This window comes from Cyprinodon variegatus, unplaced genomic scaffold (genome assembly GCF_000732505.1).
Source record: "Cyprinodon variegatus isolate N-32 unplaced genomic scaffold, C_variegatus-1.0 Scaffold569, whole genome shotgun sequence".
Classification (NCBI taxonomy): Eukaryota; Metazoa; Chordata; class Actinopteri; order Cyprinodontiformes; family Cyprinodontidae; genus Cyprinodon; species Cyprinodon variegatus.
In genome coordinates, this window is record NW_015151022.1 from 508377 (window position 1) to 524514 (window position 16138).

Below are 16138 nucleotides of genomic sequence, written 5' to 3' on the forward strand. Positions count from 1 at the left end.
AAACCTTTGCAAAGCCTGTTTCCTTAAGTTACAAGAAATCCATTAATCCCCAGGGTTCATTTGTTTTACTAATAATCTCCTTAAATGCACCAAATGTTTCTACAGTCAGAAAGCATTTGGCTTTCTTTTTTTTTTGCGATAAAGAGTTTGCAGGTTTGCTGCATTCCTTCTGGCCTTAGGATAAGCTAAGCTAAGTTTTTGCTTTTTTGCTCCTAAAACAATTTGTGGCATTTCTCCATGCTGAAAATCTCTTTCCTGTAAGCCAAGCAGTCAAACCAGATTGAAGGGTTAAACAGATTTTTTTTTTCTTTTGTTTTATATGAGAAAAAAAAAATTGTACTTAGCTTATAAACCACTAGTAGATACAAAAAGAAACTGCTGGTTCATTAAAGTTAAAAGTTGTATTTATTTTTTTTTTATTATGTTGCAAGGGACTATATAACCTCTAATTTTCTGTTTAATTTTTTCACATCTTATTAAGGTTTAACATTTAGTCAGAAAGGGGTTTTTAGTTGCTATTCATGCCAACAATAAACCAATAAATTGACATTCAAAATGTCTTTTTTTTTTACTTTTTAGCATCATGTAGATATTTTTTTAGATTGGTTTAAAACAAAACAAGATAAATGAGGTAGCAAATGACGATGCAATATGTAAAGTTGCAACCCATGATAATGGGGGGGGGGGGCATAAAATGGGAAATAGCACATTATATTTACTCATTTGTTAAATAACTACAGTACTCTAAGAGTGACAAATACAGTAAAGGACTGAATATTCTTGAAGAGAGTCTAAATTAAGGACTGAAACCAGTAAAAACAAGATACAAAAAGATACAAAAGATTTAAAAACAGAAAACATTTTCTTTTAAACATTTACTATAAAAATATACTTTATGTTAACATGTTTCTTTGCTCATAACAGTTCCTACTTTCTATCTGAAGCTTTCAACATTTTCACAGATGATATCTGATTATTTTAGCTGCTGAAACATCACTTCTGGTTTCTTGTGTAATCATTTTTCAGCTCTTTCCACTGTAAAGGGAATTCACCTGCTTGTTTAACTTACAGTAGTATCAGAAAGTATTCACACTCTTGGTAGTAGTAGTGTTATAAGTGTTTTTTTCCTTTCTATATTTTGTTATTTTTCCCTTTTTTTGTTTTTGTTTTTACAACAGAATATGCTATAATATTATCTAGTTTATTTTTATTTGCAGATCAATGCTCGGTCTGCTACACTAAAATACCATAATGATTCTTTTTATTTCATTACCGAAAGCTTTCTGCTTAGATGTTACGTATAAGTATTCACACCTGTTTGAAGATGAATCGAGCACGCTTTCTTATTGGATATCTCTATATTTAGCTTACTTGCTTAGTTCCTGCTGCAGAATAAGATCCCCCTACATGATGCTGCCACCACCATGCTTTATAGTAGAGATGGTTGTAGCTAGGTAATGCGCAGCACACGTGTTTCCTCCAGATTTGGCCTTCAGGATAAATGTAAGTTTTGCAAGAAAGCAACTCCTGAAAACCTCTTAAGGGCTTTTTTTTTTAAAGGTTTCATAAAGATGTGACTGGTGGAGCATATAATGGGTGGTTGTCCTATCTTGTCAGGAAACACAGAAGCTCCACCTTAGTAACCAATGGGTTCATAGTCACCCTCTTTTTCTGATTACTCTGTCTGCTCAGGGCCTGATCTAGATTGGCACATATTTTTTTCTCCTCTTCCATTTCCAAATAATGCCTTGTAGGATGATAATTTTTTTTGACAATTTGAATACGTTTTCCCCAAATTTCAGCCCTTAGCAGGCATGATTCACTCTGCTAACAGTTGCTTTGACCCAGTTGTTCTGCTTCGCTCCAGAGTTCACCTCCATATCACACTCTGGCAAATCATTTTACTACAGATGAAATCGTAATAAGCTGCAAAGCAACTCTTGGATGATCAGGAAATCTGTTCAAAGTGCATGATGACCTACATATTTAAACATTTTTACATAACGTCTAACCGTTCATATTGTGATTGTAATCTGTTTTGTGTGGACTCTGTAAGTTTTACTTAAATTTATTTTAGAGTAAGTCTTGTGCATCTAATTGTGTAGAAAATTACAGGTGTGAATACTTTGTGTTTTATTGCTGTAAGCTCGGCAGGTGGGTTAGGAAAACAGTATTTCCCCCTTCCACAGCTGGATTACTCTGCTACAGTTACCCTAGGTATATTAACCTATTGACACTTGATGGTCTTGTTGTAGCTTAAGACTATTTTTCTTTTAACCAGCTGAGAACAAATTGCACATCTAATTGCACATAACTTGAAATAAGAGTCCAAGTCTTTTTTTTTCTTGCTGAGGGAGACATAGAGAATAATAAAAGCTTTCACCAAAACTAGTCTGACAACCTGGAGGTGATTACCTTCAGTGTCAGACAGCTGCATGCACTGTACAGAGGTAGAATGACGCAAATGCGGGTGCTAATCGGCTTTTGTGATTCCTGCACCTTGACAGAGGAATGTTTGGTCATGTAATAAGCATAACAAAGATGTGCTGCTCTACTAATTTCACTGAAGAGTTAAGTTCACCCGGGAGTTGGAACGGAGCCATATCACTTTGACGTGACCTAGAAAAAGGCAGATTTATCAGTTCCCTTTGTATCCTAGCATCGGTTGTAGCAGGTAAACGATTACAGCCAGCGCATTGTTACTGCAGCTTTACTTTGTGGCATGTTTGCACCACAGATATCAGCAGCATGCATTTGAAGAATGAGTTCTTGAATATCCCCAATTAAATTAGCCTTTTTGATTTCTGTTGTATATTATCTAAAATATACATCATAACCTGATTTTACAATGAAGTTTTTCTTCTGCAAAACTGCTTTGTAACATCATGTGTTAAGGAATCACTAGGAAAATCCAAACCCTATTGTATTGTGCTTTACATAAGTATACATACCCATCATATTATTGTAAGATTACAGCCTTAAGTTGTTTATTTCTGATGGGGTCTAATATAATAGACACTACGGATGAAATAGTATCGATGTATTTACAGCTACAAGTCTTTTGGGGCAGTTTATACCTTTTCTTCTTTTGCTTTTTTCTGTTAAACTTTTTCCTCCAAGTATCTCTGACCTGATTCACTGTCACACCATTATGCTGGATGATGTTCATGGTTTGAAAGCTGTCAAAAAAGTTCACTTTCATCTTATTTTGCAAGAAAACCTCCCATAAGTCTGCTCTCAGTCCGTCGGTTGGCTTGAGGACGACAAGCTGTAGTTTGTGCATACAGAACACATTTAAAAACGTATTTAAATGCTAAATATAACATTTAAACTTACTTTTACTTTTAAAACATATTTTAAAAACAATGTATCATTTCTCTTTGCAATTCTGTGCTTCTGTGTTGTTCTCTGACATTAAATACATGAGAAAACATGTGGAAAGTGGAAAAGTTAAAGACAGGGTTATACTTTTGGGAACCCTTCTGGAGGAATAAAAGTTATTCACCCAACAGTCATAAAAGAGAAATTCAAACTGCCACCAGGACGACATATGAAGATTTTTTGATGTTTAGATGGACCTTAATCGGACCTGTTTCTTCCAGTAGAGCAGTTTGCTTTAAGATTCAACTGTTTATCTACAGTAAAGTGCGACTTTCTGTTCCTGTTCCACATTTCTGCTTATCTTCTATTTCCGCTATTTGTGCTGAAGGTTAATGCTGTTAATCAGTTTTAGGAACTCAATAGCTAAACTAGATGTCACCTTCCTTTTGTTGCCGCTTTGAGAGCTTTAGGGCCCAGTTGCACATTTAGCAGGACCTATGGGACTTTCTAAAAGTATGCAATGATCTATTGTCTTTATATATCCATGCTGAAGATAAACATGCAGGTGTTCAGGTCTTAATTGGTTAATTAAAGCATTTTCCCTATAAATTATTTGGTGTATTTTCTTATTTTCTTAAGGTCGGTCTGATGAGAAACGGCCACTTGCTGGCAGAAGGTCCTCCAGATGCTCTCATGAAGCAGCACTGTGCAACAGTGAGTATTTTCCAGGTCTCTCAACGTGTTACTCCCTAGAGTGGGGGTTGGTTGGGGTTAAACCTGAAAAGCTGACTTAAGTGACTTGCTTTCTAATGAAGGAAAAATGACTAAAAAGGGGTAAAATTAAGGGTGACCTCTCAGGCCTGTTCATAAACATGCATCGCAGCTTGTTTTGATCTGTCCTGTCTGCTGTTTGCAGACCCTGGAGCATGCCTTCCTGCAGCTGTGTGAGACGTCGGACCAGAACTCCACCCAGGAATCTAGCTCAGAGAGCGGCACCCTAGAGAAAGACCAAACTTTTCCAAATGGCCGGGATGAGAGTGAGCCGATTCTCGCAGTCGGACCACCGCCTGTAGAAGAAGTTCCTAAATGTACAGGTATGCATGTGTGCATGAAGCATTCCATCTCAGTATTGCAATGGTTTTCATTTTGTTTGTTTAATTATTGAAACTCCAAGGTTAGGTACATAAGTGCCAACAGTTATTTTATTTCAGTCATTAATTCTATAAGCCATAACTGTAAAAATATAAATTTGAATTTGCATTGGGGAAGTGGGTGTATTTCTCAGCATATGTCGTCTGAAATATGTCTCCTTAACCCATCTCAAGACTCTGCATGACAAGGAGTGAGTATTAGAGAAAAGGTTTGGCTTTAATGCTGCCTGTTAGCAGGGTAACTGCTAACAGGCAGTTCTCAACAACACCTGGTTAAATGAAAATAAAAAAAAATTGGTTTTTCTTTTTTTTTTCTCCAATACCTAAAAAAGTAACACTTTTGACTAGAATCGTAAATGTAATTTATTTTGCAATTTTTTTTCTACCTAAAATTCTAGTTTTTCCCATTTTATCATCTGAATATTTAGCTGAGACCCTGTATTGTCCACTTATTTTCTTCCATATTTTTAATTATACATTTTCCAAATCAAGCCTTATCTGTACGACTATACTTTATAGTCACTTTATGATTGTCGGCCTTGTAGCGATACAGCTTTTGATAATAGACTGACGTTTATCGATACCTTATCAAGACATTGGAGCATTCTGTAGATGACGGCTATGATAAATGCAGTGATGAAGTGGGATCATGCTCCTTCACAATATTTGCTTCTTTGTTGGGTCACTATAGTAAATCTGTTGTGCACTTTTTGGGGAAATATTTCTAAAATAGAAAAATCCTTTATTAAACTATAGTGGAGAATTTCATGAGTTTTGCAGGAGCAAGAGCGTAGAGCATAGTAGTTTAAAACAGAAGAACAATTTTTACATAATGAACCGCACACTCGGATAACATTAAATACAATGATAGAATGAACAGAAACGTGTACAAAGCTGGAATTCCAGCACAAGCGTTTTATTTGAGTTATTCGACAGAGTTCTGATTGCAATAGATGTGTTTGTTTTTAGTGATAATGTTCTTTATTGAAATTGTACACTTTTAGTTCAACACTTTAATCTAATTCAGAGTTTCTATAAGATTTCAACATGTGATCCAAAAAAAATAACAAAACAACAGACTGGAGACCCCCTAAAAATATATATATTACACATATACATATATATATATATATATATATATATATATATATATATATATATATATATATATATGAAGTGAAGTAATAATATTATTGTTTTGCTTTAATTTCTATAAAATGTCTATTGTTTAGTTATTTAAATGAAATTTATTTCCAGTATTTAATTGTGAAACTTAAAATTGAATGGAGTATTCAATAGTTGAAATATCGTATTGTTTTATCTTGATCTAGTGACACTAGAAAGGGTTGAATTTAACTCTTTAGGAGTTAAATTAACACTTCATTTGTATGTCTGTGCTAACTTGCTGCTTTCCTAAAGCATCTCATTGAAGAGCAAGTGACGGATCTTTTTGTGTGTTTCTGTTCTAGTGGACTGGAAGGAGCGTGCCAGACACATACTGCCGAAGGGGAGGAACATCGGAGCGTTGGTCATTAAAACGATGGTGCGGATGAAGAGAATGCCGGGGTACGTTCTGTTTTTGTGTTTTTTTTGTTTTTTTTTTTCATCTAAGATTATTTGCTGGTGGGTAACAGCAGGACAGAAGAAGCAGCTGCTTTGTGACTGTGGCGTTCTCCTGTGTGCTTGCAGCTCGCTGTGTTTCCAGTTCCTGCTGCCCGTCATCCAGATCTCTCTCATCTGTTTATGTGTGGGCGGAGATCCGAAGGGGATCAAGGTTGCCGTGGTGAATAACGACACTAGCCCTGCGTCCTCCTCCTACAGCCAGTCACTGCTCTCCTTTCTGGATAACTCCAGCGTCATTCAGGTATAACTGTGACCCTGAGTCTCACTACTCAGTCACCAGATGTCCTTTATTTTATTTCACATGCTTTGATGATTTAATCAGAAACTAGGACAAAAAAATATTGGTTATCCTTTCCATTTTCAGCATGTCAACCCAAACAATCATTTTCTTACACATATGGTACATTTAAAGCTAGACGAACAGGCTTTCCAATAGAATTAGATGTATTACCATCAAACAAATGTTCAAAGTTTTTAAATTAATTCATTCAAAGAAAGCTAATTTACTAAGTTTTTCAACATGGTAGGAGTGGATGTATGTTTTCTTTATTAAGGCCTGCTCGACCTTAACCAACTGAGTTTCAGTTCTCTTTCTCTACAGATCAGACTCTAAGACTTCCTTCCTTCTAGGAAAGTTTCTTTCTGTTTGGAGAGGAACTACAACCTCTCAGCACACTACAACATACTCACAGTGTAAAACTGACCAGTGTTGTTTAAAACACCTATCTCTGGTGTTAAAGTAGGATTACAATTACTTGAACTTATTTTGGTTTTTAAGTAGAAAAGCAGTCATCTAAGAAATGACTCAAGTGAGAGTGCAAAAAAAAATGTAATCAGACAGAGAAATATGTTCAAATGATGGTTTATCAAAGTATATAATGAAATGTAAGAAATAAGGAATAAATAACATGATTTAAAAATAAATAAATTCAACAAAAACTTATTACAGTATTCATTGACAGACTGCTGCACCCTAAATGCACCAGGGAGCGTTAGCATAGATCCTTCCTCCCAGCAGCTTTAACACTTTATAACCATCACTGTTCCCAACAACCTCAATAAGTTGCTAAATTCATGATGATTTTGCACAGTTTCTACCTTAGTCAGTTAAATAACATGCTGCGGTTATTTTGCACATCTCTGATGTTGCTGCTATTTTCAAATATCCATTACTGTTAAAATGTCCATTGCTGCATATAGGTTATTTATTCTCAGGTAAACAGTATTTATATTGTGAAAACACTTTGTAGTACCGTATTATATTTGTTTATGTTTTACTTTTCTCTATTATGTTATATTTATTCTAAGGTCCTCATTTGTGTGACCATTTTTTCTATAATCTTTTTGCTGCTGTAAACACCAGGAATTCCCCATTGTGGGACAATAAAGGGATTGTTTTATTTTATTCTATTCTATTCTATTCTATTCTAAAGCTTAAGTAGGATAAGGAAGATATTTATTAAGTTATTTCACCTGATCTCGATCAGATCAACTTACTCATGGTGGTTGGAGTAATCAGAAAGTTTAAGTAGGAGTAGCAATTCTCTGAGAAGAAAAGTGAATTGTTCAAAAAGTCACCCTAGTAAATGTTACTAGTTATTACCTATGTCATCTAACAAATCAGCAGTAAATTAAAACTGTTAACATCGAATAAGAATCATCCAAAAAACATGAAACATCCCTTTATAGCCTCTCTCCATTGGCTTACTTAATATTAATATATAGAATTTATTTTCCTAAATGGCCAAAGCCTCCATGAATTCATAACTGACCTGTTGTGTTTCCATCTGTTCTCAAGTAGAAAGGAAACAGCAGCTTTTCAGTTTGTGAAACCATCTACATCTTAATGCTCCTTCTGTCTCCATCTTTGTTTGACTCTTCCTAGTTTGCTACTTCCAGCAGATTAATTGCTACAAATTATATTTATGTTTTTTTTTACATGTCTGTTTTCCATAAACTATCGCTCATTGGAATAAATTATTTGTAGTTCCTCTCTATTTGCTCTCACTGTGTTTAAAATGCAGATCTCTGCGCAGAGAGAACTGGATTTAAATGCACTATTAAAACATATTCTGAAAGCTTACTGAAAACTAAAACGGTTAAATAAGAAATGCTGTTATCTGGAAATAGTATAACATCAGAAATTCTTCTGTTTTTTCATTGGTTTAGGTTCCTGTCACCCATAACGAGGCTTTTGAAGGAGTCTATAAAGGAGAGTACTGGGGCGTCATCGGCTTTGGACAGAACTTCACCAGTTATTTAACTAAACGGTAAGAAAAAAACAAAAATGGAGAATCAGCTGTCAGATAAAGACATTGAATTGTTTTCTTAGGAGTTTTTTTGTTTTGCCAAGTACCAGAATCTAGGTAAAATAAAGTAAATGTATTCTACTAGAGAAAAAGAACTAAGTTTTTAACTTTTTTTTAACTGATTCCTTAAAAATATACATACCGTATATGCACAAATATCATAAAATATTTGTTTTTGAGGGACATCTAAGAACAACAAGAGCTTATTAAGGTTTTAAGGAAGTGGTACATAAATCGCTTATTTATTATCCCTGTTATTATTTTACTGACAGAAAATAAAAAAGAGGAAAACAAAAAAGGAAAAACATTTTTTCTTTAAGTTTTTGCTTTGCTCTATAGATAAATCCTCATAAAACATGGTGCACTTTCTTCTGTGTTTCAGCAAAAATCCTCTAATATTCACTATATTGTGACAACTACATTCTAATATTCAAATCTGCACAAAAGATTTCGTTTCATCCTTGAAAGGAAAATTCTAGATTAGTCTGAAATTTACTTTAAGCAACTAATTAGGTTAACCTTGAACATTAGGGAGGAAAATACAAGATAAAAAAAAATGGGTGGAACTAGAACAATCTTAATAGCTGCAACCTAAAGAATCACAAATTATTTTTAATAAAACCAATTTTTCAATGAGGTTTCTCCTCCTCATTGGCAGTATGTATCGGCAGGTTATTCTCTGCTGGTGTTCTTGTGTTTTTTTCCCACTCAGCTCAGGATGTGAAAAGCAGGATCTGCATAGAGTGGAGCAGTGCTGCGTAATGTTTGTAACTGTGATCCTCCAATCAGCTCTCACATTTCTCTGCGTGGCTATTGTTACACATATATACAGGAAGCTTCTCAAGCCCTACAAAGACACATACTATACCCTGCAGGGATACTTCAACTGCTTGAACCTTTTTACTTTTTGCTCTTTATTACATATCTACTACTTTAGTCTGCGATATAAAGGATAGACAAAAAGATATGAGTGCGTTATTGTGAGGAAGAAGTAAAATGCTTGTTTTGTTTTTTTACTATAAAATTGCACTGCAAAAAATCTAAATCTAGATAAGTCATTTTTTCTTAAAATAAGTGCATTTGTTCTTCAATTGAGGAGGTAAAAGAGACATTTTGCCAATGGAACAAGACAATTTACACTTAAAATAAGAAAACACAATTGCATTGACTTATTTCAAGTGCATATTATCTAATTATCTTATTTTAAGAGTAAAAATACTCATTCCATTGGCAAACTATCTCATTTACCTACTCAAATTAACGGTGAATACACTTAATTTAAGACATTTTTACTTATTTCTAGATCATTTTTGCAGTGTGTGCCATATGTCAGTAGTAGTGGCAGGGTCATGCTGTGGGGCTGCTTTTCCACAGCAGGGGCAGAGAAGGCAGCAGAGGCCTTTTTTAATCAGAAAACATTGAAATAAATGTTCTGACTGAATTGGAGCTAATTTACAAAGAAATATGAGAAAATATTTTAGCCTCTAGATCAGCGATGGTAGAGAGACATGCCCCAAAGGATTTGCAGCTGTAGTTGCAGTGACTCATAAGCATATGAGTGTATGAACAAATGTATGCCAAGTTTTTGCAATTGTTTTTACAAATTTTACAAAAACTTGAAGCACGATTCATTGTCTTTCCATTAATGGACACCTTCCTTTCTCCCACATAAAATCCAACCGAAATAGTTTTAACTTTGAAGTTTTGATGTGGAAAAATATGTGAAAATGTTAAATGGGTCCAGATTTATTAACTTAATGTTTATCTCTTTTTGTCACAAATCGTTTCCCTTAGTATCAAATACGAGCCCCTCTGCAGGCCCCAGCATCTGAACCTCATTCATTATTGAACTGGTTCCACGACACATTTGACCTGCTTAATAATTTATATCTAAAAGAGTAAAGAAAAAGAGTCAGAAATTAGAAAAATTAGAAATCTTCTATTGGGGAAACAGAGACGATCGGAATATAATTCTGACGAATCTGGAGGGAAAATCCAAGCAGACACAGAAAAAATAAAAACAATTTTATTTTAGAGATTCTAAGCTTCGATTCCTTCCCTTTCATGTTTCAAAAAACAAATCATCATCCTCCTGTTTCTCTCCCTCCTTCCTCTTTTGTCACCATCAGGGTTTGTTTGGTTTTTCTCCTCTTGGGCCGATGCTCTTGTTGTTGTGCACCTGCAGCACAGTTCTGTCCTGTTCAGTCATACTTCAAACACAAAACCAGTTCAGACCGGCTCTGTTAAAGCATGCAAGGGTGTCAAACAAAAAGTGCATTCCAGCTACACAAGACAAACTCAGCAGTGAGAAAAAATGTTCACCACACACACACACGCACACGCACACACACTTGCTCTGAGACCAGGAAACCACCTCACAGATCGGGTTATGAAACTTGTTTCCTTTCCCGTTGTTTCAACCTGGCTGACCTCTGACCTAATATATGTTCTAATATCAGGATGATCCTAATAAATGCGTTTTTTTGGCTTTAGATTTTCAATGTTTTATTAATTTAATCACTTGGCACTGCAGTACTTGCAGTATGTTTTTATATTTTAGTTCTTTAACCTGATGATTCATCAAAGCTTCACTTAAGCCGAAAAATTAAATGCAGAGAGTGGTAGGAGCTGCCATATGCATTAATGATATATTTAGGATGTAAAAGTAGAAAACAGATTCTGATTTCCTCACTTTCTTCTGTTAGAGTCACTCAGAGCTTCTGTCATGTGAACATGAGTCAGTCCTCAGTTTTTGTTTTTCTGCCTGAATCACAGACTTGCAGGTGGACTTTCTGGTCCATCCTGTCCGTAAAAACACTCTGTTTGAACGGTCGACCAATCAGACACCTGTGCGTTTTCCACATCCTCGGCCTTGGGATAATAATCTATTACGAAACAGCTCAAAAAAGAAACAATTTCCTTTCTTTAATTGTGTTGAATGCAGGCAGGATGGAAGTAAAACAGATCAGCAATACATAGACATTGTTTTTGTGTATCATCTCCAGCATTAAACACAAGGCTAAAAGATGGCGGTTCTAGTCCATAATTGGAAGGAAAAACACATGTGCAGTACCTCAGATAAACAAAAGATGTCGCTCAGCACTTTGCAACAGTTTTTAAGACTCAGATCTCCAGTTCCTGCTAATATTCAGATTAATTAAGTCCCAAGATACGAACTACACTACCAGTGCCATTGATGCTGGATGTTTCATATAATCAGGTAACAAAGATTTGTTTTGGATCGAAACAAATCAGCAGTGACAGAGAGCAGGAGCAAAAATTAGCTGTGTTTTTGTTTTATTCTCTCAGCAGGAACATGAGAATTAGCAGCAACTGTGAGAACTTGTCTAACAGAGAGAGAGATCAGATTTCTTTGGTTCAAAGTGCAGTGCAGCTGGAGCAGAGGCTGCTGGTGAGGGAGAGTGAAGGCATGACCAACGTAGTATTAGCAATTTATCAGGAGCTATTAACTGAATGCTTGGCATGTTTCAGTTCCATTCAGTATATCAGGTTGGTTACCTGTGTCTGTCTTTTCCAGTCAGACTCTGCAGGATTTGCACCTCCTGGATAAGCATGAGGCATCAGTAGATATTTGCCTCTATTGTGTCATTGACTATAGAGCAATCCCTCACACTGAGCATGCATGCAGCAACAGTGGAGAGGAAAAACCTGCAGCAGAACCAGGCTTGGCGTGAACAGCCTTCTGCCGAGGCCAACTAAGCGTTCAAAGAAATAGAAGCTGAAATAGTAAAGGAACATAAATGCACCGATTTGGGGGTAATTTCTATGTTCGAAAAGGTAACAGTAAACTAGCTCCATAGGTGGACTTATCTAGGAAAGATACAGTTAAGCAGATGAGCTCTGAGCCAGTTTTCCTGTCAAAGGGATGAAAGAGAGCACAGTTTGTCACAGTTAAAGCTGAGCCCATTGCTATGTCTACGTGAGAAACAGGACCAAGCACTTAAATGCAGAAACAACTCTATCATCTATGATCAAAAGATGGCAGCAGTCTAGATATTACCCTCCATGATGGTCTCACAGCCAAACAGGACCAGGCCAAATGCTGCTACAATGATGAGTAAAAGCTAGAGAGAACATAAAGTTAGAGGTTGAACTAACATATACTACGAAATAGTAGAATGGAAGCAGGAAGGAGCATAAAAATATAGAGTGGTCCCTATGTCCTCCGGCAGCCTAAGCCTATAGCAGCATTTACAGTAATAGATGGCTACTGTACAAGGAGCAGGTTTTGGTCTAGAGTTTAGTCCAGAGAGCTCTGTTCAATCTTAGTCTCACTCTTTCATTTGGTTTGTTTGCTCATGTCACCTTTGCAAGTGGACCGCAACGTCCTGAGACTGTGACACAGCTACAGAAGATAGAAAAGAATCTGTTCACTATTACCATTTAATTAAAACAAAAATAAGTGCCTATCTCTACTTCTGGTTTAAATAGTTAATATCCAACATCCAAAATTAGAAGGGCACATAAAATTAAAGCTGAATTTAAAGTTTTTTTTTTTTTTTTTATTGAACAGAACATGTTTCTAATGGGAATTAAATAGGCAGTGAATTAAACATCATCAATAACTATTTAATAAATAAAAAGCTACAAAAAGATGCAATATGTTGTATGAAAGGAAGGTTAATGAGAAGGCAGAATGAAAAAAGTGGTTTAAAGATTTAAATGATTAAATAAAAATTCTTACATTTGAGTTAGAATCTAGTTAACTTGACTGAAAAAGTGTTGAATCAGTTTAAACTCTGGGAATAAGTTGAAAATGCATCTTTATTTTATAAAAAAAAAAAAATAACACTTTAGATGAGCCTGGGTTTGGATTAATAAGTGTGTTATCTGTAAATCTACTCAAATAATTTGGCTGAAAGCAGAGAAAGCAGACAGACCTTCCAGGCTTCCATACATTATATAACTATGGATTTACAGCCTTCCTTAAGCACACAAATTTATCACTATTTCATTGATGTTTTAATAGAATAGTATTACTATTTTGAACTAAAGCCACACAAATTAAACAAAATACAAAACAGAAAGATAACCTACAATAATTATTATAAAAATATCACAGACAAAATGCAAAATAAGCACATAATCTGTTTAAAACAAATATGAAAAGCCCCAGCTCTTCATTTTACTTATTATTTGATGAAAATATTTTATGGTCTCTGGGCCGCTTTCAGACTGTTTGAGGTGCTACCCTGAGCTTCCAGCTGTATTGATCAGTGCTGACTGTGGGGCTGTTCTGTCTGTCCCTGGTTTTCTAGGATTCTGCAGCGGCAGGTTTCCAAAGAAGTGATCGATGGTGGATCAGTGCACGTCTGGTTAGACCTAACAAGTGAGATGCAAACTTCTTTTCTGTTCTTTTTGCAAATTTTATGTTCCATTTTTAGTTTTCATGCTCTTCACATCTTGATAGCCACTGACAGCACTAAAATTAAATGGTTGCACCGTGGAATGAAATTAAATGCATTCAGTTTAAAAACCCTGATCAAACTTTTGTTCACAGATCGACAAATCGGCCTGATGTTACAGAAGCAGCTGCACCAGGCTTTTCAGGTACCACATGATACAATAAATGATTAAAACCTGAAAGAATGTGACTGAAGAAGCATCTTGCCATGAAAACAAGCAAATGTTCCTGTCTTCTGATCAAATCATTCTCGTGATTTAATTTGATCAATATTAATATCAACACTTTGTTTTATGCATCATTGTTTCTCCTCTGCAGACTTTTATCGATTACAAATTGGGCAGTGCGGCGTACCTGGCAGCTCTACCAATAAAAGTAGGAGACTTCAGGGATAATTTCAGAACTTGCACATTGATATAGAAATCTTAATCAACAGGACAGTTTTTTGTTTTTTTTTCTGAATGTAACATAAAGATCTTTATCTTCCTTAAATAGTTCGAAGAGCCGATCTATGGAAGTCTGAACACGGATTTTACTACCTATGTGACCCCAGGAGCTGTCCTCAGGTCAGTATAAAGGCCACTGCTCTGCTTTTTATGTTGTTTATCTTCTCCTTTACCTTGCAAATAGTTTGGATGTTGGTTTGATGCAGAATTTATTGACTTATGATGTAAGGTTAAACTTTTTTACTATATTTGCTGGAAAAAAAATTAAAAAAATAAATAAATAAAGCACCCTGATTTTATATCCTATTGTCTGCCCCTCTGTTCCTGCAGCATCTCCTTCTATCTGGCTGTGGGACTGACAGCGCTCTCCTTTGTCCTGGAGAGGAAGGAGGGACTCCTGGACAGGTGTTGGGTCGCAGGTGAGAAAGCAGAGTCTGCTTTGCTCTGAAAACTGCACAAAGTTCTCAAGCTGTGTCTAAGTTACAGCTCATAACTTATTTATATTTAAATGTCAAATCATTCTGGCTTAAACATCTATATAACTGTACTCTTTATTAGATGCTCTTGTCCCGAAATTTTAGAAATTTCTATTTTCAAAAAAAGAATCCTGTCTTAAAATATGTGGGGTTTTTTTGTTTTTTTTTCTCGGTATCTTAAAAAAGTATTATTGTCTGTCATAAGTGTTGCTTGTTTATTTTAAGAAGCTATATTATCATCAGCCTGTCACTTTCAGATGTTTGTTCTTTACTTTTTTTAATCCAGCTTTATTTGATTTTTGCTGTTCATATAATGTGTGTGTACATGAATCATATAAAAAATAACAAAAAACTGAGCAGAACTGCTGTGGAGTAAAACATACATATCTGTAAAAAAAAAGTTTAAATAACATGTTTCTAAAGAAATGGCTTTAAATATAAAACAGAAATACTTCAAATTGTTAAAATAAAATAAGTACAAGTAAATAGAGTATAAATAGGAACTACGCAAGTACAGTTGTGCTCGAAAGTTTAATCAAAATTGTTGAGTTTTGCAAAGCAGGTGAGAAAAGCTAAATCAAAGCTCGTATAAAACCTAAAATTAGACGCCTAAAGTTGCTCTTATAATAAAAAAAAATAATAATTTACTCCCTATATGGGCTTTAGATTACTTTAGAAAAGTGCAAACATACAGACCCACATGTGTGTTTAATTTGTTCTGTTGACTTCAAGTTGTAAAAGTGTTTTATTGATGAACGAGCTTGCGATGCATCATTCAGGTGTAATTTGAGACATTGCCAGTAGAGGGAGGAATAGGATTACAGCTGGTAGGGAAGAGGTTTTGGTTTAAGAAAGAAACAGATGACCTATTGTTTTGCTTTTCTTTTCTTATAGCTAATTGTCAAATCACTTTAGGGTTCACAGTAGAAATAACCCAACTCGTAGAATGATCAAATCTTATGTCAATTATTTCCAGCTAAAATGATTGGTAGAATGTAACAAAATACTTTAAGGTTGAGCTTTAAGTTATTGCTTGTATTTTTGTTTTGTAACTGTAAGTAGATTTGTCATTATTTTAAATATAGAACAAACCAACCCTTTTCCGTTCCCCTGTCCCTCAGGTGTGAGCTCCATGGAGACCATGTTGGCTCACCTCTTCTCCCAGCTGTTTGTCATCAGTGTCCAGATCGTCCTGATGCTTCTCTTCATCCTGCTTGTCTTCAAGGTCAGCATAACAACGAAATGAATAAAAACTCACACTCAGACATGCAGTCTTCAGAACACCATCAAATGCAAACCCGTATTTATTACCTTAATATATGGATAAAGCTGAGAGTTTGGTATTTTTATGGGTCTGTGGTGATAAAGTGGTAACTGTTTAGGAAAC

General features: G+C 35.3%; 1 protein-coding gene across 5 annotated transcripts in view; it reads left to right on the plus strand.

Moving 5' to 3' along the window:
• LOC107095758 (ABC transporter G family member 20-like) overlaps window positions 1–16138 on the plus strand; it is a 37307-nt gene that overhangs the window by 11978 nt on the left and 9191 nt on the right. For all 5 annotated transcript variants that reach the window (XM_015392017.1, XM_015392020.1, XM_015392018.1 and 2 more), the window contains 11 exons: window positions 3961–4035; window positions 4238–4415; window positions 5942–6038; window positions 6162–6336; window positions 8265–8365; window positions 13684–13754; window positions 13926–13975; window positions 14148–14204; window positions 14325–14395; window positions 14606–14694; window positions 15873–15976. In XM_015392017.1, the coding sequence (XP_015247503.1) occupies window positions 3961–4035; window positions 4238–4415; window positions 5942–6038; window positions 6162–6336; window positions 8265–8365; window positions 13684–13754; window positions 13926–13975; window positions 14148–14204; window positions 14325–14395; window positions 14606–14694; window positions 15873–15976 (1068 nt within the window). The remainder of the gene's footprint in view (window positions 1–3960; window positions 4036–4237; window positions 4416–5941; window positions 6039–6161; window positions 6337–8264; window positions 8366–13683; window positions 13755–13925; window positions 13976–14147; window positions 14205–14324; window positions 14396–14605; window positions 14695–15872; window positions 15977–16138) is intronic.